At 39.6% G+C, this 23,804-nt stretch overlaps 1 protein-coding gene across 1 annotated transcript; it reads right to left on the bottom strand.

Annotated features, from left to right (window-relative positions):
• Positions 1–177: 177 nt before the first annotated feature.
• mxi1 (max interactor 1, dimerization protein) lies at positions 178–23,503 on the bottom strand. Its single transcript, XM_048167387.1, is given in 7 exon segments — positions 178–3,494; positions 4,247–4,346; positions 4,349–4,459; positions 6,262–6,376; positions 17,535–17,564; positions 20,548–20,650; positions 23,175–23,503. Coding segments are annotated over 7 exon segments (843 nt in total). The 5' UTR covers positions 23,395–23,503; the 3' UTR covers positions 178–3,330.
• Positions 23,504–23,804: the final 301 nt, after the last annotated feature.

Below are 23,804 nucleotides of genomic sequence, written 5' to 3' on the forward strand. Positions count from 1 at the left end.
GTGTGTAAATTAAATTATGAAATATTAGCAAAATATTTAAAATGAATTACACCATACTGGAAATTAATAATGTTATAAAAATGCTGTGTTATAAAATATTGCAGATTACCAACTAATTTTCTGTTTTCTATTTTGCACAAAACATCAGTGGCTAAAATAAAGAGAAACACGAGGCACTTGATCTTTTTTTTTTTTTTTTTTTTTTTTTTTTTTTGACAATCTTGGTGTTTATTGTAAGTATTGCATTTTAACTCACAGCTAGAATCAGAGTGCATGTTTACAAAGAATGGCCACAAGTTCATCAAGGACCTCTGTCCTCCCAGGGTGGAAAAGCTCAGCCTTTAACAAACCCCTTTTCCCGAGTCTCTTGAAAAAGAAAAACAAAACAAAACAAAAAAACAGATGCTGTTTCAGGATCCGTTAAACATTTTTCTTTTCCTCAGGAGCGACTGAGATCACAGAGATGTGGGAGAGCTGATCCCAGACAGGCACCATTTCTCTTGGAAGTGTCGTTGAATACGGGCCTGGGTCGGTACGGTGGCCTAAAAAGAACATGGCCCATTCTCTTCAAAAAATAAATTAAACAAAATAAAATAAAACAAAAAAGCACTGGCATCTAAGTATGGGCCCTGGCTTTAAATAGTGCAGATTCATAAACCAATAAATCAATATGAATGAAAAGGAGAGACAATAAAAGAAGAAAAAAAAAGAACCGTGTCCTCTGTGGAGGAGGACGACGATGGAGGTTCTCGTCTGTGGTTTGGCGAGGTGTTGATAGAGCAACGCTTTGAATTCGGTTCCAACGTGCAAACAGTGACTTTCCTCCGCACGACTGAAACAGTTCATTCTAAACACAATGAATTTACACCCGACTAAAACAGTCAACACTAAAACTCTCTTAACAGGGGTGAGTAGAACTACTCGACACATATGGGCTGTTCAGCAGCCAAAAGCATTTGGTTGATGCTGGATCGGGACACTAGCAGATGTCCGTGCTGCTCTATTGCAGGCAGAACGATTACAAATTAGACTTGGCTTTAATATGCACTAAAAAGCAGCTCTGCATTTGGGAAAGAACAATAAAATAAAAATAATACATCACAGATGGAGTGGATTTACGGTTTACAACAGAACTAGGGAACAGAACTGGGAGGGGAATGCCATCATAGATTTTACTAGCAAAATAAGTTAACCTTTTTACCTCTGATTTCGGATCAAGGAAAGAAAATAAATACGACTTGAGGAAAGTTAAATTCTGAATGCTTCTTTTCACACAAAATAAAGAGAGAAAAAAAATGAATTTAACATACAGTACAGCGGGAAGAAAGAGCTTGAAGCGCTTCGTGCCGAGTTTGGAGGCTTTCACACTGGGCAGGTTTGCTGCGGTCTGAGTCCGATTTTGTTCCCAGCGCGACCCCGCAGCGTTGGTCTGGTTTCACACTTAATTCTAGCATTCGCGATCATCGTACGTCATCACAAATGTGCACGGTGCATGATAGGGTCAATATATTGTTTTTTTTATTCATTTGGTCCTATTATGCGCACCAGAGTGAAGGACACTTGGGTTTACTGTATGTGCGTCGCAAGAAGGCGGCCTTCTGCTGCTTGCAAACGGACATTTTCGAGGAGACAGCGGATTGCGAACCATTCATTTGCACTCACTCACTTGTATCCATGGTAAATCATCACCAATGTCATCCCTTACATGCATTTTGTTTAACTAATGACTTTGCCATTGGCTAAACTGCATGCGCAGGTTACTCTGCTTCCTGAACAAGTGCGCACCCGAGTCCAAGTTTGCATTCACATTCATGCGTGTCGCACCACAGTTCCAGTGTAACTGAACTCAGAGCACCTGCTACAGGTAATCTAGGGTTCAGTACCCCTGTGTGCTCAGGGTTCCGCACGACAGCTTTCACATTACCAATTTTCATGTGAACCGTGTCCCGTTTTGAATTGAACTGCCAGTGTGAAAGCACCCTTTGAAAGCGCCGCTCACTCCACGTCCACAGCACACGATACAAGTAGTGGAATGCCTTTCAGCTATAAAACAATAAATAATGAGCGCCACTCAGAGTTAGCATACCTTCTACAGAGGTCCACGCCTTGGCGTCCCACGACCACTGCCTCTTGTGTGATGTCCGATTTTAGTACTTCAGCGTGTTGTTTTTCTTCTGGTTGTTTAGTTTTAAAGAAAGTAATAAAATTCCTTGGGGCAGCCAAAGAATTGAAACTATTTGCGTTTCATCCAGCATAATGAACAAATAATACTGTCCATGCCACCACAAAAGACTCTCAGGAGGAAGATAGTCAATCTTTGCAAAAATATAATTTAAAATGCACAAAACACAAGACAACAGAGGCAATTTCTACCCATGGGTAACTACCTTTTTTCAACTCATTTTTTATTTTAACTTTAATTTATTAAACTATCGTATTTATGTACAAAAACGAGCAAGTTGGCATTGCTCTTTTGGACGGACACAAGCGTTGTGTCTCAGGAGTAGGAGTGCTAATGTGTTGTTCTGACTACAAGAGTTTATTGCTTATTTCTGCCAGGAGAGACATCTAGTTAAACGCAGGGGTGGATATTTCTCTGACGTGGCGCCAGTTCTACAGAGGGCTTATGCGGTCGAGTGCAAAGATCGCTGGGTTTTAGCTGCAGCGTGGAAAGTGGTTCCACGGTTTAAATGCACCAAAAATTCCCACAGCCATGGGATAGTTGTTTTTCTGTTGTCTTTGATGAATGCAGTAGATCTTTCTGCTTTATTGGTTTTGTCACGTAGCACCAATGACAGTCCTTGTCGCCGTTGAGCAGCGGCGTTAGAACCATTAGACCGGATGAAAAGGAAATCGACAGGTTTGGGGCTTCTTGTGTTGATACGCTTCTCAGGTGATCCACTTTGGTGGGTTTAGTTGAATAGTTTCCCTAGTGACCAGTTCACGACCCATTCATGTAGAGAATTAACAATCGGGTTTGAATTAAAAATCAACATCTATTTTTTTTATACATCTTAGCTTTCCTTTCGGAAAAAGGGGATTTAGATGCTGACAATTATCAGAAGAATCTTATTCAGGAATAAAACACCATCTAATAACCCAATTAATTCACAATCACAGATTGTTTCCATCTCATTCATATTCTCTCAGATACATTCACAAACTTAAAACAATAAATCAGGCATTCTATAGGGCGGTGGTGTTCTGGTCACCTGACTTAAAAGTCTCTGATTGGTTGAGGAGGGAAAGGGACTCATTTCAAAGGCTGGGATAGTGTGTATGTGTGTGTGTATATGTATGTGTGTGTATGTGTGTAAAGGGGAGCTCGTTTTATGAGCTGAAGGCCAGTTTGATGCTGCAGGAGGAGTAGCCCTCATCGCTGGCAGTGCTCTGTAGACTGCTGTGGTCGTCCAGATCGCTGGTGCTGGCTGTGCTGATGCTGTCCAGCTCTCCATGAGAGAACTCTGTGCTCTCCACGTCCACCTCCATCTCTTCTGTGCCCACAGAGAGAGAGTGAAACAAAGTCAGACAACATTTTCATTACATTAGATAGATAGACAGATAGACAGACAGACAGACAGATAGACAGATACACAGATAGACAGACAGATACACAGGCAGGCAGGCAGGCAGGCAGGCAGACAGGCAGACAGACATACAGATAGATAGATAGATAGATAGATAGATAGATAGATAGATAGATAGATAGATAGATAGATAGATAGATAGATAGATAGATAGATAGATAGATAGATAGATAGATAGATAAATAGACAGACAGACAGACAGATAGATAGATAGATAGACACACAGTTAGATACACAGACAGACAGACACAGAGAGATAGACAGACAGATACACAGACAGACAGACACACAGAGAGATAGACAGACAGATACACAGACAGATACACAGATAGACAGACAGACAGACACAGATAGATAGACAGACAGACACACAGATAGATACACAGACAGACAGACACAGATAGATAGACAGACAGACACAGATAGATACACAGACAGACAGACAGATACATAGACAGACACACAGAGAGATAGACAGACAGATACACAGATAGACACAGACAGACAGACAGACACAGGTAGATAGACAGACAGACACACAGATAGATACACAGAGAGATAGACAGACAGATACATAGACAGACAGACAGATATTATTTATTTATTATCATTATTATTATTACTGGCTATATAATAGATTATTATCATGAAGCTCCAACCTTGGTCTGAATCAGAGCGATCCGATCGCTCTGAGCAGAGGGTGGAGCCTACGCTGTCAGTGCGTATCCTCTCGCCCTCCAGCACGCCCTCAGCACGCCCTCAAGCACGCCCCCGCCGCCCCGCAGCAGGTCCAGTCGCCGCTGGAGGTGGCGCTGCTCTCGCTCCAAATTCTCCAACTGATACTGAGACTTACGCTCTGCTTCCTCCAGTTTCTGTGGGAAGACAAAGAATGGTGACTCACGGATAATTACAGAAAATCCCCAACAGCACATACAAAAGAATTCACAATGTAATCAATGGTTATTACAACTAATGCATAAGTAAAGACATATTTGGCACTACAAGACTTTTAATTAATTTTTTCCTTTATCATTGCTTCAGGATTGGGAAATGTTGCAAGCCAGATTCAAACCTGTGTTGACCCCAAGAACACTAACCAGTTGTTGCTAAAAAACCTTTTGATAACTTAATTAACATCATGCTACATAAAACAGCAGGAAATAATGGGATGATTTAAAGAGGTGTGTGTTTTGTCAAGCTCATGTGATTGATGGATTTGTTTACTACAGTTCCGAACCCAGTTCAGATCAATAATCCCTTCACACATGACCCTCGTGACCTTATAATACATTACGCTAGAACAATACAGCATGACCCCCAGCTAAAACCACGCACACACGTGCGCACACACATAACTGGTCGGGACAGCTTAACCTGTTATGGAAGGGAAAACCAGTAAGACATCAAAACGAAGACCAAACTGAAAATAAAGGGTTATCATCACATACATATTTTCAACAATAGCAAGTATCTGTCTGTACGTAGTGCTTGACATGTGTTTTACAATAAAGTTCTTAAGGGATAGAAACTAAATTGTCACATTAAGGGACGTGGCTCTATTTACAGAAAGCGGTGTGTTCTTTTTAAGGAGTAGTGGTTGTTTAAATGTGTGGATGTTAATAATGTGAATATCTTAGGTGTAATCCTTTACATACTCTATGCATTTTGGCTTGTGGTTTATGACACAGATTCAGATCAGAAACATATATAAGCTAATACATATGTGATATAGACTAATAAAATTAGTCATGTGATCCCAACATTTTGGCCCCCAACTTGTGTCGACTTGATTCATGTGAAATAAAACAGCTTGTATTTGGCTACTGATCACCTTAGGCAGAGATATTCTTATTTGTGATGCTAAAGGCTACTTTACTGCTCATCATTGTGATAATAAATACACACATTTATGGAAAATACCAGAGACTGCTTAACTCATATATAATTATTTATATGAATATATTATTTATTTAATACCCAGTATTTATTTGGTTTAATGTTTTATCTGTCTCTTCCCTGTGCCTTTGTTAATACAAGACTAATGCATCCACAGATCTGTCACACACTCCGGTTAACTCATATAACTAATAACTTCTGTTTTCTTCTCATGAGCTCCTCTGTTGCTCTGGCTGAAAGGATAACAGTATAGAGACGGAGAGGTAGCTCAAACCTCCTCGAATTGAAATCAGAAAGAAATGCTCAGAGTTGTTTTGTACAATGGTAAAAACCAGTTTGATTCAGCATGATCATTAACATTAACATGTTAACAGTAACATTTTTTATTGTAAAACATTGATGAAATATTGATGTTGGAATCTTAAGTCTTTAAGTAGAGACCAAACGTATGCTTCTGTCATGTTCATTTTGCAATCTAGCTAGTTTTCAGTCAGCTGGTGAAATGGTGTGACATTGTTCTTTGGTGGTGTGTTAAGGGTGGGTTTGAGGGTACTGGCCCGATAGTGGAAATGCAACTTGATTTTGGCCTCGGTACTTGAGGTGCAAGGCTATTGGCCCCACACGGCACGTTGTTAGCCCTGGCTCGCACTGGCCCAGCAGTGGAAAAGCAGCTAATGTGTCAGAGGATGTGTGTAAATCACTAAGCCACAGATCTGACATCATTCGCTTAATTTAGGAGCATCAGACGACAATGGGAGCACTTCACAAGTGTCTTTACCTTTATGTGTGCTTTGGCCTTGTTGAGCAGTCCCAGAGTGGTGTGACGGCTGCAGTCTGGTCCCAGCGGGATGAGAGCCTTCAATCGCTCCAGACACAAACGAAGGTGGGCTCGTCTGAAACATGACAAAAAAGAATGGTCAGCCTCATTCACACATGCACACACCCTGAAACAATGCAATGAACTTGCTGTGCATGTGTGGTTTGGCCAAAAGCTTACAAGACAACACCTCATTATCTACCTTAAACACAAAGCACGCACACACACCCACACCTGCCACTGACTACTTGAAGATTATATTCTGGGAAATCAAAGTGCTCAAGGTTGTAATCGTCTCCTTTCTGACATAGAGGAGAGCTGCAGAATTCACTCCATACATCCAACGGGGTTATTTCAATAGTCTGGTTCAATCACTGGTTGTGATAAATCTATCGATCTGCTGTAAGCTAGTCCTGCAGTGCTCTGAAACCCTCCACCTCCCCCAGCTCCACCTGCCTAGATCTGTTACAAGATCCATTATTTATGTATGTTTATTCATGCAGCAGCAGCATAACAGATCTAGTCCTCCAAGCCCAAATACATTAACACTGCCATTTTAATTAACATGCTTAAACTACTTTGAGAGTTGTCATTACTGAACTGAATATAAAATATAAAAAATGTCTCATAAGTAAACATTACTCATTTCCATTTACTGTACTAAAACTTAATAAAAACTAAAAACATTATAAAAAAAAGCAACAAAAAAAATGACAAAAGCACAAAATTACTAAAGCTTTAACTATAATTAAAACAAAAACAGAAAATATCAAAATAAACATACAAATTAACAAAAACTATAATAACTTTTAAGTTACTAAAATAATATTGATGTCCAACACCCCTTCGTAAAATACAAGCTGATGCTCTGTCTACATTTTATGAGCGCACACTGGCATGAGTATGCTTGCGTATGGGTGATCGGTATCAGTGAGCATCTCTCTAATTGTGTTATTGAAGCTTTTCAACTCTAATTCCGTTTGCATTCCTCCTTATCGGCAATGAAGATGGCTGCTCTCTTTCTTTCACATACACAGTCTGTATGGCCTGTGACAATGGCGGTAGATTTATCACAAGCCTTATCGCCATGACTGAGCACCACCGAGAGGGCACTGTTATCAGGACAGCAGTCTAACACACACACACACACACACACACACACACACGTTGTAGACGTTCCACTGTCTGCCTTCAGTCTCTGTGGACATTGATTGATCAACCTAGTGCATTAATGGCTATAGGTGGCAGACTAGTATTTTAGACTTATTTGTAGCACGTACAAATTACTGCACCAGGCCTCCAGTTCATCTACACCGATTTTGCCCTACAATCCCATTAGCACGGCAACCACATGTAACCCAAATATCTTTAAAATACTTCTCACGCTATCCCCCATATCATCTGTCTCCAGACATAATGGCCGTCACTTCACACACACAAGCAGTGCTTGCTGGGAAGGCTGTATATATATATATACGTGTTTGCTTTGGTCTGTGTGTGTGGCATGATAAATGACTTCACTTCACTCACCAGACAGAGACCGTGTCAAACAACAATCACTAAGTTCGTCATCTCAAAGGCAAAGTGAAAAACAACATCTTTAAAAGACCCAATTATGACATCATGCACTTTAGATTCTGCGATTCCTAAAAAGACCCATTGCATAACGTAAGAAAACAAAACTGAAACAAAGCAAAAACACGCATACACAACAGCTAGACGTCAAATGGTCTATTTAAACATAGGTGTGTTTCCTGTGTGTTTCCGTTACTATGAATTAGCTACAGTGTGAATTACACAGCAAGGTTATGTAACAGATGAACTTTATCACATTAGCTTTGTTCCAAAAATTAACAGTTTGCTTCCCATATAGGCAGCTGCCTTCTAAGGTGGCATCCTAAATCTCAAAATAAAGGTTCTTTATGTGCATCTATGGCTCCATGAAGAACCTTTAAAATCCATGGAACCTCTTCATTCCACAAAAGGTTTTTTTTAACAGAGGAAAAGGGTTGAAATATTCTTCACACTAAGATGAAGAATCGCTGAAAGTTCTTTAGGGAACCAAAAATGGTTCTTCTATGGCATTGCTAAGGCTATGTCCACAATGAAAACGGTAACACTTTACAATAAGGTTCATTAGTTAACAGTTAACTACATTAGTTAACATGAACTAATAATGAACTGCACTTATACACCATGTATTAATCTTTGTTAATGTTAATTTCAACATTTACTAATACATTATTAAAATCTTGTGAACATTAGTTAATGCACTGTGAACTAACATGAACAACTGTATTTTCATTAACTAACGTTAACAAAGATTAGAAAATACATTAACAAATACATTGCTCATGGTTAGTTCATGTTAGTTAATATATTAACTAATGTTTAACTAATGAACCTTATTGTAAAGTGTTACCATAAAACAATAGTTTCCACTGCAATTAAGAAAAGATCTCTGTCCACACTATACTTTCAAAAACGCATGACCATTCACACTTGGCATGCCAATTGCTCTAATATTAGATTGCATCTTGTAGGTAGCTGCAGTATTATAAAATGCAGAGTTTAACTGCGCAATGGCTGCTAAAAAGAACGAAGTCAGCAAAGCTTGCAGTTCCGTCTCCATGTTATTGTTTACACTGGTCTGTTATTGTCGTCTTCCAGTAGCGTAATGGTCATATTATAGGGGCTTGATGAATCAGGGAAGGATACGCAATGATCCAGAAGAGAAGACCCAATCAGGAAGTGAATGTGGGCAGCCATACCTTCGTTTTCAAGTGTCTCCGTTTTGGTCCATCACTAAAACACAACCCTGGAGTTTTCAATCTAAAATGGGGTAGGCTGCATTTCCAAAAGTCTCAGTTTTCAAGGGTCGAAAACTCAGAAGTAGTGTGGACGCCAGTAACAAAAGTAATGCATTTTAAAACGGAAGAGTGTAAACGTTGCCTAAGAAAACCCTCTTTTGGAACCTTCATTTTCAAGAGTGAACAGTGATGGAACATGGAAGTGGCTGATTCGTAGCACTACATGAACAGACATAAATAAAAACAGCCCTCTGCAAGAAAGACTTGACTTAACCGATTCCATTTTTATCAACTATTCTTAATACTCGTCATTGTCGCAATGCATTCTGCGATTGCATTCTCCACAAAGAAGCATTTGAATTTTAATAAAACAATTGAACTATGATGCCTTAAAATGCTGCCTCCGTAGGCAGTTAATTTGATTTTAAAACAGAGTAAATGAATGGCCCTTGATAATCGTGGGTGTGCAGAATCTGTGCTTCAAAGCTTCTGGTCAAGATCTGGCTCTGGTAAACACGCTGAAGTTTACACTCCTCTGCATTAGTCATATAGAGAATTCTCTACAACTCAGTTTAATAATAACTCAAATCAAACGTGCCCCTTATGGTTCAGCATGTTCAGACATGCTCTCTCTTACACCCTGAGCAAGAATCTTATTATGACAAAACATCTTCACATGCTCTTTAAATGACTCATAAAAATAAACACATAGGTTGTCACGATCATGAAATGTTTGTTTGCATTTAACTATACAAACAATGTCTGTTGCATTGATATTAATTGCATTGTAATATAAACATATATCTTTAATTACACTGGGAAATAATACAATTAAGATTTTTAAGTAAATACAGCACATTGTAAAATAACATGTATATTAGACATATATGGATGGAATGTGAATATGGACAACAGTAAGACAGCGAAACATCATATAGTGCGAGTGTGGCCCTCTAGTGTGGTGGGGGAGTTTATTAGGGGGTGAAAACACATGCTTGCCCCAGATTCGGCGTGGTTTATTGGTAAATAATGAATGGAGTTGGCATAATGTCATGGGCTTGACATGGTAATAACTAAAGTCAAGGTCAAGAGAGGGACATAATTCTAACACGTTCTCAAATTGTAATCTGCATCAAGAACACAAAAATCTACATATTCTCTCCCACAGAGCGCATGAAAAAAAAAAAGGTGCATATTATGTGTAGGCTTGGCCATTTGCCAACTATACATATATACTTGTGTATAAACATAGCTTGCTTCATCCACTGCAGGAAATCTCACGTTTTCCCACGCAGAATCAGCACCTCTGTCTGCACAGCAAACATAAATCCGCACAGCCCTGCACTGATAAGAAATGCAAGAAATGGAGGTTCCATACAGCAATGCATGCACTCTACAAAAGGCAGGGTTTTCCTACAGATTCCCCTTTGATAGTGTGTTTTATCTAATGCCTCACATGATGCCTTTGGAGTGTTAGGTCACATGGCTGGGTTATTGCACACCAGTGCACAGATTATAGAGCGAGAACAGGCTCTGAGTTCTCAAGCCCTAGTTTGGATCGGATCAATACAGTGGGACTGACAGCTTCATCTGGGTTACCAGCTTGTTTAAGCCTTGTTTTATTTAAAGGTTTGTCCCCATGCTTCTGTCATGATGTCACAATGAGTGAGCGTCAGAAGTGTTCCCATCATATCAGTAATAGTCCCGAGCTCTCAAACAGCTCTCAGATTAAATGAGAGCGGTATCCTCCCCCACCACGTAAACACACACAGATGGGTGGCCATTATTGCTGCTAGTCTTCCGTTCGCGTGTAATCTGTCCGAAAACTGGACGAAAAGCTATGTTAGCATGACATTAAAGAGATGTACCAACCTAAAAGCAACATACACTCATGCTGGGAATAAAAGCAACCTTTAAATGTGGGCAGAGAGCGAGGGAGGGAGAAGGAGGGAGAGATGGTTACAGATGTAAAGTTAGAAGGTGGGGGTAGTCAGGATGGAGGGAATGAAAAGGAGATGAATAAAGAGGTGGGAGGAAGAGAGAGATAGTGGTGGAAATACAGTACAGACAGACACTGTGACGGCACTCTATGTAAACATGCTCGCAAACAAAGAAGCCTTTGAGCCGTGCATGGGGTGAACCAATGACAGCTTACTGTATGACACACAAAGGGGGGTGGGTGTGCAAAAATACATTTTTTCAAAATCAACTAGTGGGTGGGTTGTGTAAATATCTACTTGACTGACTAGTAGTCAACATCAACAGAGCACAACATAATGGAATGGGCTGCAAGGGTTTCAAGAAGGATCTTTAAAAGTTGGACTATTTTTAACTTTTTGCAATTCTTGTGGTGGGATACTCAAAAAACTGTGATGCATTGAGATGCATTGCAATGGCCAAAGTCAACCTTCTGTACATGTAAGGTTGTTGCAAAGTTACTTTAAAGGATTAGTCCACTTTTAAATACACTTTTCCTGATAAATTTACTCACCCCCAAGTCATCCAAGATGTTCATGGAACGAACGCGGTGCCAGTTTCGCTTTTTTCCGTAAGTAGAATAGGGAAGGCGTAGAACATTCAGCATAAGCGTTTTGAAGAATGTGGAAACGGAAAGTATGTTCAAGGCGATATTTTGTTTATAAAGCATAAACGGTTGTATTTTTTTCAAAAATGACAGATCGTTTCGCTAGATAAGACCCTTGTTCCTCGTCTGGTATCGTTTAAAACCCTTTGAAGCTGCATTGAAACTGCAATTTGGACCTTCAACCTGTTGGTAGCCATTGACATCCACTATAAGGAGAATAATCCTGGAATGTTTTCATCAAAAACCTTAATTTCTTTTCGACTGACGAAAGAAAGACATGAACATCTTGGATGACATGGGGGTGAGTACATTTATCAGGAAAAGTGTATTTAAAAGTGGACTAATCCTTTAAATGAGATTAATTTAAAGACACAACTTTTCTATTAACTATTAAAGGTTTCGTTCACCCAAAAATGAAAATTCTGTCATTAATTACTCACCCTCATGTCATTCCACACCCACAAGACATTTTCGGAACACAAATTAAGATATTCTTGATGAAATCCGAGAGCTCTATGACTGCTCAATAGACAGCAATTTAACAACCACAGTCAAAGTCCAGAAAGGTACTAAAGACATTGTTAAAATTGTCCATGTAACTGCAGTGGTTCAACCTTAATTTTATAAACCGTCGAGAATACTTTTTGTGCGCAAAAACTAAAAATAACGACTTTATTCAACAATATCTTCTCTTCTATGTCATTCTTTTATGCTGTTTACGTTCAGTGCTTCCAGGTTCCACTTCAGAGCATTGGCTCAGTATTGGCAGACGCCGTTTTTAGGTGAACTAACCCTTTAACAAACTAAGGCAAAGCATGCTAATTATAGAACTATCACATAAATATAAAAACTAAAAACAAATGAAATACATGGATAAACTAGTCATACTTCCAATCATCTAGTCAGTTGTTGAGCAATTAGCTGAACATTGGGACCCATCCCTATTAGGGAGAGACAGAATGATACTTACATTAGGCCGAGGATATACCACTGTTGCACCCCTGATTAAACACATGTACATAAACACACTACTGGCAGAGTGATGGCTACAGACCATAGGGAAATAAAGAAGCACATATAAACTCAGACAGTAACAGCTGTGGAGGAGCAAGGCCCGCTCTGGCCCATCAGTAACACATGGATTAGTTCACACGTGCTGAGCTGTAATCTGCTCCACACAGCCCAGACCAGCAGACCCCACTCACATGAGTTTATGTGTGTAGTCATGTGATTGCTTCCCCCATCCTTAAAGCTCCTGCAGATGGCCATGTGCATGACAAACACAGATTCTCTATTATACGGCTCTTTATTACGTGTATTTCAATTGGCCAGAACATTGTGGACACTTTGGTTAATCTAATAAACGTGAGGTGATCCCAAAAACAAACGGGATGAAATCAGAAAACAGAAACGTCACCAGATGTTTGGATGACACCACTCTCTCTCTCAGAAAATCCACTCAATCCACTTTACTTCCACAAAAGGATGCCTAATCCAAACACAAAAAATAAATACAGCGGTGGTGGAAGGGCAAACGGCCATAGGACTCTTCCGTAATCAGATCAAAGGCCATGACACACAAAGAAATGGTGCAGATCCCTGTGGCTGGTTATGATTGGTTGACCTTCAGGGGCTCCACCAATTGGATAGGTGGCTAGTGTGGCTTTGTTCAGCTTGCCATGATGATTCCATAGACCAAGCAGAACTCACTATATGACACTCTGCGGTAGGCCCCAGGGCCACAACCACCATATACATTGAGAACGAAACATCACCCCAATATTTCAATAAGTAGTTTGCCCAGTGATGGGTTTTTCATTCTCCAGTCATTAAGCAATTACATTTGTTCCCTGCCCAGTCTTGGGTGTTTGGTTACAACCTTGACAGGTCTGAAAAATGGTCATACTTTGACACAAATGTATAAACAAACCATAAAAACTTCATTATCAGGTTTTAAGGGTGTTGCTGATGACATCCAACTGATTATGCCACTTAGGAATGTTACTTGCTTTTAGATTTCAGCCTGTAATTCATGAATTTGCTTGTGTGTTGTATTTTAAGGGACTCTGGGTATCTTTATGCAATGAAACACAGTGTTCTTTTACAGAACACAGTATATGTGGGGCAAGGCAGAGCATTAGTGGCCTCCGAATCTCAAATGTCCTCTGCTATACCCTTCCAACAGAACTTGAAGACTGCCACAGGGTGTGTGTCCTTCCTGACTCACCCAAAACACCCAGAGCTTTGTCAACCTTCCATAGCATGAGTGTGCGTCTACGCGTGCATTGCAAACATGCCCTGGCACGTGTACGAGTCTGCATTGCTTACTTGACCAAAGATCACACTTCCTAAGCTGCTTTTGCTGGCCAAGAAAAGCTTACAAGGCATCAGGTCAGCGAGAACAGCCAGTTCTGGCTTCCCTTCCAGAGGGTTTCCGGAATTCCCAAGGGAAGCAGAATGTTCTGACTCCAGCTTCCTCTGAACTGCCTTAGAACATGGGGAGGACAACACATAAGGTCATCGGCAGCGAGTTCTTGAGGAGTACACCTTGACTACGGATGACGGTTTATCTTCTATGACTTTATTCCTCATGATTCTCATTGAAGATTGTTGTAGCCAATCAGCCCATGCTCCCCTACGTTCTGAAAAGATCTTTTCTTAGGGCCGTTGGTCTATTTTCAGAAAGCCAGCTTGGCAGCTTTATTCCTGAGCCTTTGCATTCTGACTGTCAAACACACCACGGCCCACACAACCACGACAACGTGCTTAACACACAAACAAACACCCTTACTTGCATATACCCAGTAATTAACAACCACATAACACCCATAATTGGAAATGAAATCAGTGATTTCAGTTCAATTCGACATCTTCCTTAGCCCGTAATACATTCTGACATCCGAACTCAGCAACCTAACCCAAATTCAGGAAGTTGAGGTTCACCACATTTGTTCAAAGTCATCATAAGATCAAACAGCGGCATGCTTGTATGAGCACACATGTTATCTGTATATGTGTCGCGGCTTGTGAGAAGCCGGAATGCGGTCACAAGGCTTTTATCTCCTTCCTCTTCCTTTCTGACATACAAAAACACTATGAGCTATCTTACATGTTCATCAAACGGAAAGTGTATGTGATGCCTGACACGAAATGGCTACCGCTTGCCACTCAGGACTGCGGTAAGGCTTTGGCAAGCAGGAAACTGTCCTCTTGTGCTTCCGTATGGGCCGCCCAAGGCGCTTGACAATTTCAAGGTATTGTGGTGTATCACAAGCTAGAAGGGATATTAGGGTTATTAGGTCAAATAAAATAGGGATATTAGGTAAAATAAGAATAATGGGTGTCCAATATTTGAGAACAGTAATAGATAGTATATTAATGTGGAGTCAGGGGAAATATGGTTTAGTGCTGGGTGTGGCTGCTCTCGTCATTATGTGTTGTGTAATATTTGTTTGTGCTGACACTAAAGGCTGTCCAACAAGCCCTGGCATCTTTATCTGCCCCAAACCCATACAACCCCATGTCGGCACAGTGACAACCCTTCAAATGTGTTGACGTTATCTGAGAAACACAGCTGGTCTGGGAGGAGATGAGACTATTTTCAAGCACATACATATGTTGTATTTAAGACAGTTTGAACTAAAACTGTGTTTTGGTCCACCAATAAGTCTCTGCTCACTTTGTCCAAACTTGGACAAGTTTTCTGTCTCACCCATGTCCCATCCAAAATGGTTGGCAAGCAAATTCACATGACACTCCATGTAGGCTGTGCTTAAGGCAAGTTAATAGAGCTCCAGGTTTTCAGATAAAGGGTCACAAAGGAGTTCCTGCTCGTCTAGACAAGAGTTATTTTGAGTCTTTGAAGTGGAGCCTCCAGTATTCGCGTGCACAGTGCCTAAACAGCAGGCCCCGCACTGCCGGTGTCGAACGCCTATCAGATAAGAACTTGTGAGACTAGAACATACAATCCATCCTCTGTAAACACTCACGCATTATGCTCACGCCACACATGGGTGGTGATTTCAACGAAAAACTCCACCCATGGGTTTGGGACATTTCAAAGAAATAACACTTGTATTTTCTTAATAATGTACACCTACAACAATAGCTAGCTTCCTTCTGTGAATTTTCTTATGCAACTGACATTGTGAAAGAAAGGACATATGATTGTGTCTCTGGTTTCTGTTGTCTCTCTGCACTCTGGCTAGTAATCTGTGGCTGCAGTAGTTGTTTAGGACCGAGGGGCAGGCGAGCCAGGAGGAGAGGGAATGCCCTTAGATTAGCAGAAATGGGTCAACACTTACTTTCACTTTTATTTACCTGTTGCTGCAGGGACAAGCTGAGGACAATTGTAGGACTATTCTTCAGCTTCCTGATAGCCTTATGTAATGCAATTTTTATTTTTTTAATATTTTATGAATTTTAAAATTCACTTTTCAATTTGGTCTTTCATTTACAAGACAACAGCCTTTTGAGGGCCTGAAAATGCTTTTGAAAATGATACTGTTATCATCTCAATGTACACACCAAAAATGCAAATTTGTGATGTCATGTGTATGCATATTATGTGTTCAGTCTATAGGCGCGAAATGTTTCTTTACAAAGTGACATTGCCAACTACTGGTCTGGCATGTATAACACAGCGTTTTTAGTCATTTTTGAGGATCTTTTGACAATGTTGTCATCTGTACACAAAAAAGCAGAGGAAAAACGTATCCGTTTTTATTACATTGTTGTCATATAGACATACCCTAAGAATCTAGTTCCTGAACAGCCACAGTCCTACAGAGTTTACCTTCAACCTTAATTAAATGTACCTGATCCAGCTGATTAGGTCCTTCAGGCTTAATTGAAACCTACAGGTTTGTGTGTCAGAGCAGGGTTGGAACTAAACTCTGTAGGACTGTGGCCCTCCAGGAGCTGAGACTGACACCTCTGATCTAAACCAATGTTCTCATATTGGGGCCCAAATATAAATATAATATCGTATCACAGCTCCTTGCAGATTCTCACCTTTTTTCTAATCATTTTTATTTTATTTGTAATCATGTGGTCAATTAGTGCACAAGTTTGATTCATGGTGCTCATGAGGCTAATGCAAGTTTAAAGGGTTAGTTCACCAAAAAATGAAAACTCTGTCATTAATTACTCACCCTCATGTCGTTCCACACCCGTAAAGACATTTCGTTCATCTTCAGAACACAAATTAAGATATTTTTGATGAAATACACAGACATCGTTAAAATACTCCATGTGACTACCGTCGTTCAATCTTAATTTTATGAAGTGACGAGAATACTTTTTGTGTGCAACAACAAAACAAAAATAATGACTTTATTCAACAATTTCTTCTCTTCCCTGTCAGTCTTCTATGCTGATCACATAGTACACAAAGGGCAGAACTCCGACCCTGTATTGCACTGTGTTTACAACGTGAACAGCGTAGGAGACCACGCTGTAGGAGAACGAAGAAGGCCTTATGGGTGTGGAACAACATGAGGATGAGTAATTAATGACACAAATTTCATATTTGGGTGAACTAACCCTTTAAGCCTGTGTTCTCACTATTATACTATCAAGGCTAATTCACAATGAACCATCAGACGGTGACAATCACCAGATTACAGTACATCACTTCTCAGACATTCCACAACCCGACAAACACAGACTAAACAAGTTCAGTGTAAACATGTGCAGAGCAATGACAACAAGCACCTACAGGGTTAACACAAAGATTCAACAAAACCTGAAGAACATATTTATTGATGTCTGTCGGTGCAACAGGAATTAGCCTTAAAATGAAAAAAAAAAAAAAAAAAAAACGTAATAATCGTACTTACCGATTTTTCTCCAACTCATTGTGTGTGGACCTATAAAACAAACCAGAAGCAATGAATGAGCAAACTTCAACTTGTTTGTGAGTCTGTGAGGAATTAAGTGCACTAAAGGTATTTATCATAACCCTCATCATAAACACAAGCTCATTTCTCGAGCACTTAGCTCCTAAATTAAACATCAGCTCTCATCGTGAGACCAGAGACCGTGCAAAAGGAAAAAAGCTTGGCCGCTCATAAAGAACAAGACTATACGTAATTAAAGGTTCCAATGGATTTACTAATTAATCTTTATTGGAGGGTTGAACCAGCTCCCCCATCATAACCGATCCAGTGTCTTCAGGGAATTATAAAGGCTCCTCTAAATGACCCACATGTCACTGCAACTCTTTGTTTGCAGCAAAAAGACAGAGAAATTAAGTGTGCAGAGCAGAGAAAGCGAGCACAATGACCAGCCTATATGCGAGCACGTGAGAGAGCTCTCCTCTTCGTACAATGAGTGAGTGCCAGTGGACGCTCTCTCTCTCGCCCTCTCTAAGAGCACGAGTCAGTGTTATGTTAATAATGTAAAGTGAATCAGCCGTCCCCCTAAGAGGCTCTTTGTGTGGCAACATGCTGAAAGCTTTTCCAAAGCTCTAAATGGCCGGCCAAACTGATGCATGGCAATGCCGTTGCAGGAGCAGCAAGACGTGGCTGCAGCGAGGGCCTACTTCTCTGTGGGTCATGTGACCACTTCTCTTTATTGGCAACTATTAATACCAAGAGCATGTTTTCTGGCATCCTGTATCTGACCTTATGGTATTGCCGCTTCACACGGGAGGATGCTTGTGAGCTCAGTGGGGAGGAGAAATGGAGCGAGGGAGGAAAAGACGTGAAAAAAAAAAACATTAACAGTATGACTGTTTTCATAGTCTTAATTTTGTGTGATACTTAAAGTCTGTAAAAAGAGAGTCAAATATACTGTGTAAATATGAGGGAATTTTTTGTATTTTTCACAGGTGTTTGAATTACACATTGCATTGTGTCCGTAAACTTAACGGATAATTTTTTCTTATAACGTACATACTGTTGTATTTGTAATTATTATTCACAGCACAAGTGTAATAATCTTGTTTTAATGCACAAAAATGTGGGTTGCCCAAGGCAGATAAAACACAAAAATGAGGATGCCCAACACAGTTTGTTTTTAAAATATGTGGAAAATTATTCCCCCCTCCCACTATCTTTCCACCATCTCCATTTTAACTGATGTGGCCTGAATGAACTCTCCTCGGGTCAGTCTACTGAATCACCTACACACAGGCATGCCAGATGATCAGATAGTGTTTCCTTTACATTCCCTCCATCAGTGCTTGCTTTGTGTACAGTAACACAGACCTGAGATCAGTTATCAAGATGTCTGATACTTAGAAATGAAGTGAAACGAAACAGACGGCACTCACATAACCCTAAACATACTAACACGCACACATTGTCTCAAAACCATGTGAGCTGCTCACCTAGATGGCATTTTGCGCTATCACAAAACCTGGAAAAATGCCTACAGAAACAGAAATTTGGAGCATCTCTAAACCTAGTGAAGTACTTACCCACAGCATTTTAGGCATCATAAAACATGAGTTGCCTCCTATATCCATTAATAAACAAGAGTGAACTGCCAAGTTAGTTGGCATTTATTGCCATTTGGGCATCTCAAAACTAGTAAATCATCTACCAAAGTAACATTGTTGGCATTATAGTGATGCATCTTCTAATAGACAATTTAAATGCCTGTTACTGTATTTTCAATTTGTTTCTTTCAGTAAATTGACATTTAGTGGAAAAGGACTGGGGATAATTTACCAAAACATGTTTTAGAAGGAGAATAACGTGGAATGATCATTTAATAAAGAGAGTATAGCCTTTTAAATGAATTATGCCTGCATTATACTGAACTGCCTATCCAGTTGGCATTTTTGGCCACCACAAAAACTAGTGAGCGGACTACCTAGATTATATTTATTTATTTGGGCATTTCAAAAGCTAGAAAACTGTCTACCAAATTAATGTTTGTTTTTTTTTTAATAATGTTTTTGTATGTTAATGTGTGTTTTTGTATGTTATAATGTATGTTTTATTTATTAATGTTTTTAATGTTTGTTTGTTTTTTGCATCATAGTCGCGTGCACCATTGTCGAGATTCAACAAAAGGCGGATTAAAAAGCCTGTTACTACTTTTTCGATTTGTTTCTTTCATTAAATAGACATTTAGCGGGATATGACCGATGATAATTTTCCAAAACATGTTTTAGGAGGAGAATAACGTGGAAAGATCATTTAATAAAGACGCCTCAGGCTGTTCACCTTGGCAGCCTGAAAACAACAGTTGCTGTAAATAAGAGTCGTGTGTTCAAGGGTCCGAGATCAAATTAAAATACTCTTCTCTTGATAAACAGTGCAAAAACTAATTTGGTTGTTTATCTTCAACGGAATATTTGGCAGATATTAAGCGATTACGGGTCAAAATAAACCGAAAATATCCACATTACAGACTTTCGGTTCAAACAAAACGAAACCCCATGGCGCCCAAAGGCGAAAACAGGACGTGAGTTTTCGCACGCTCCCTAACCTCAGCGCTGCAGCAGTCCCGTTTGACAATCAGCTGATGAGAGTTCCCCTCCCCCCAAAACATTGCACGAAACATAATGAAGATGATAATAATAATAATAAAGCACGCTGCAATGCCCATTTGATAACATAAATGTGTACATTTAACTAAGTATAGCAAGGTCCATCAGAGATCATGCATTTAAAAGTTTATACTGCTTTTACACATGACAAAACCAAACCAGAAATGGGTTTCAAAAGCAAAAAGAAAATGCTCAAGAAAATACAGCAGCAATAATTCAAGGCCGTATAATGAAGTCATCGGTCCTGAGAGATGTCATAGCAGTGTGATTTAGTATGCACACGTCTCTCCCTGGCTTTTCTCCAGCAGTTTTTCCCTACTTGTGGAAGTGGAGTCAGATCATGTGCTTACCTGTTGTGGTTGTTGTTGCACTTTTTATTTCGGAATTTCCTTTGTCTCTGGTAGCTGGAGTGCTGAATAGACGGAAAGGTCGAGGCATATCCGTGTTCACACTCTGAAAAAGACACCGCAGAAACGTGTCACACCTCTGATCGCACAGAATCGGTCCAAGTCCCTTTAAATACCACATACACTTCAAAACACGACACGACAGGTGCCATGTTGTAAAAGTGATTAATAAACATCAAATATCATGTACCTCTTTCTCTCCTTTCTATATATTCGGCTGCTTCCAGTAACCTCTGGATATTCAGCACAGCAGTCATCGTTTGAATCAATCTAGAGATGTTTTATCTGATATGTGATCAGGATGACAGCTATCGCGTAGAAAAACGTAGCATTGAATAACCCTCCGAAGATTCACTTGTTTTGTGTTTTTGTTTCTATTTGCTGAACCGTCGACTCGAGGTATTTCCTTCACTGTTAACAAGCTGGCTACCGGAAATTAAACACAAATAAAACATCCGACGCCTGAATATCAAAGTAGTAAAAGTGCTTTAAGAAAACAGTCGAATACAAAGTGTATAAAATTAATATAAACAGGTACAAAAGAGTCCCCGAGAGCCCAGCCTACGAAGTCCCTGATGCTTGCGCTCTTTTCTCCTCCCCCAGTTTGTTTACCTACTGTTTTAACAGCTGAGCGGATAGAGACCTCGGCGCAGGGCATTGTGGGAAATTGAGTCCTTCACCCAACCGGCCCTTTAACTCGGAAAAGACAATCTGATTTAAAGCCTGCTGATACATATTAAAAGAATAACCTTGCTTAGATTGTTAAACCCTATCCTTAATATTAGTTCAATAACTATTATTGCCAATTGGGCACATTTATACACAAATAAGACAAAGTCTACCTAATGAATATTTAACATTTTCCAGCAAATAAGAGTAAAACATACATAAATATATATATAATGTATGTATGTATGTTTTACTCTTATTTGTATGTATGATTTACTCTTATATATATATATATAATGTATGTATGTATGTTTTACTCTTATTTGTATGTATGTTTTACTCTAATATATATAATGTATGTTTTACTCTTATTTGCTGGAAAATGTTAAATATTCATTTTATATTCATTAATACAAAACTAATTACTGTTTTCATTTTCATTTTTTTAATAACAACCGTACCGGGCGATGCTGTTACTGAAACCCAGGTTTCCTACATAGCAGTGCAGTCTAAGCTAATAACAATATTTCAAATTTCAATATTTCATGTATTCATTTATTTATTATTTCATTGGTAATTAGCCATGTAACAAGAGGGACAATTTCATCTGCGTTATGTATTGTAAAGGGCATAATAACGCTGTTAATCTTTTAAAAATTCCGTTTTAATGCTCTTTTCCAGTTTGGATACAGCGCACTTCAACTCCCACAACCCCTCACTTCCAGTCTCGTTTAAGCCAGGCCCAGCAACATATGACATCACAGCATCGCAGCTCTGTGATTGGCCAGAGGCCCTAGTAAGCGTACGCCAACGCAACACGCTCTAACCAATCAGATCAGCGCAATGTGCGCCATGTGGATGTCATGTGAACACACCCCCTAAGAAACAGGAAGGCAATATTGAGAACTCTTTTGAAGTAAATGCAGTCTGCATATAAAATTTCAGATTTACCCGGTATGATTCGTGCTTTCTTTAAATAGCAATGTATAATGCAAATAAATCGGGCGATCTAATGGAGCGAATTGGTGAAAGTATAATCAAATTCTATTGTTACTGAAGTGCTTTATATTAACCTTCTCATTATAATATTTTAGTTTCTATTCAGGGACGATTAGTCTTATACGTTTAAAATGGATAATAATAAAAACAGTAGCTTTTTCCTTGAATTCTCTATCTGGACAAAGCACAATTTAATGCTCAAACAAAATCAACGTCATATGATCAAGTGCCTTTATTTGTACGATGAGTGGTTTTCAATCATCATTCATACACAATTATACGTGCGCGATGGAGAGTAATAAGCTGCGAAACGCTGTACCAGTAAAAGGTGACGTCAGTGTGTGTATTGTGCCAGCAAATGTTATTTATTTATTTATTTACTTGTTGTTCCTCAAAAGAGAGAGAGGAAGAGGTGGCAAACAGCCTGGCATGTCTCACTGCCGAACAATGCTAGACTCTGAACTGCCCCATGACAGTGCATGCCAGCTTGGGACAGTCAGTGTGCGATTTGGGACATTAAGTGCGTTGCAGAGGGAATTACTCACCTGTATTTTGTGTGTTTGATTATATATGAACATTATAAAATCTGGCATTATATCACTTTGTGCAGTTAAAAACAGCTCTGAAATCAACCCAAACAATTTAACTATCTGCATTAGCTTATGTGTATTATAAACACATGTTAAAATATGAAAAGGGCTCCTTTTACATTTTGGAAACTTGATCCTTTAAAAGCATTGTGGCTGTGCATCGCATGTCGGGGTACAATGTTCCTTGTCTACTTGGCTGATTGTTCGTTGAACTCAATCCTTTGTTGTCTGAGTCTATTGACAATGAAACTGTTTCTCTGCAATACGCAAATGAGTCAAAATCACTCATAAGTGCACTATAATTTCACTTACTTCCATCCTTCCTCTCGGCGCTCTCAATGTAACTGGCAGCCTCCAGTAAAACTTGTACATTTTTCAGGAAAGTGTTTATCATGGAAGAGTCTCTGGAGTTGAAAACGTCATTGAAAGGACAAGTAGACATCTCAAAATCTTGCTGATCCAAAGATGTTTCGGACTCCAGAAATAAGTCTTCGGTCTTCACCTCTCTTCGTTGCCTTTCACTCCTCACCATTTTGTTCCCGTGCAGCGAATATGGTTGGAATTGAAACTGTATGTGAGTTATTGTGCTGTGCTGCGCTCAGTGGATCTACAGAATAAATGAGGGGAATGTAATGGATGAGGAGATAAAACACTTGGGCATTTCCCGGGTCCTAGCGCCCACCTCGTGCTCGCCTGTCACGTCTACAATGCGACCCCCAATCAATGACGTCATTAACGTGGACCCGTGCCTTCGTAAAAAAAAATGTTTCAGATAAAAAAATGAAAATTGAGAGAACAGTTCATTTACTTTTAAGCAAAGGAAACTTTCCTACATAAACATGGAACTAAATGCTGCTTTACATTGAAAACAGCCTACAGAGCACATGCCTACTAAACATAAACAAATAATAAGAATGCACATTTAAATGGCCGTAAGCTTTG

This window comes from Megalobrama amblycephala, linkage group LG2 (genome assembly GCF_018812025.1).
Source record: "Megalobrama amblycephala isolate DHTTF-2021 linkage group LG2, ASM1881202v1, whole genome shotgun sequence".
NCBI classification, from domain to species: domain Eukaryota; kingdom Metazoa; phylum Chordata; class Actinopteri; order Cypriniformes; family Xenocyprididae; genus Megalobrama; species Megalobrama amblycephala.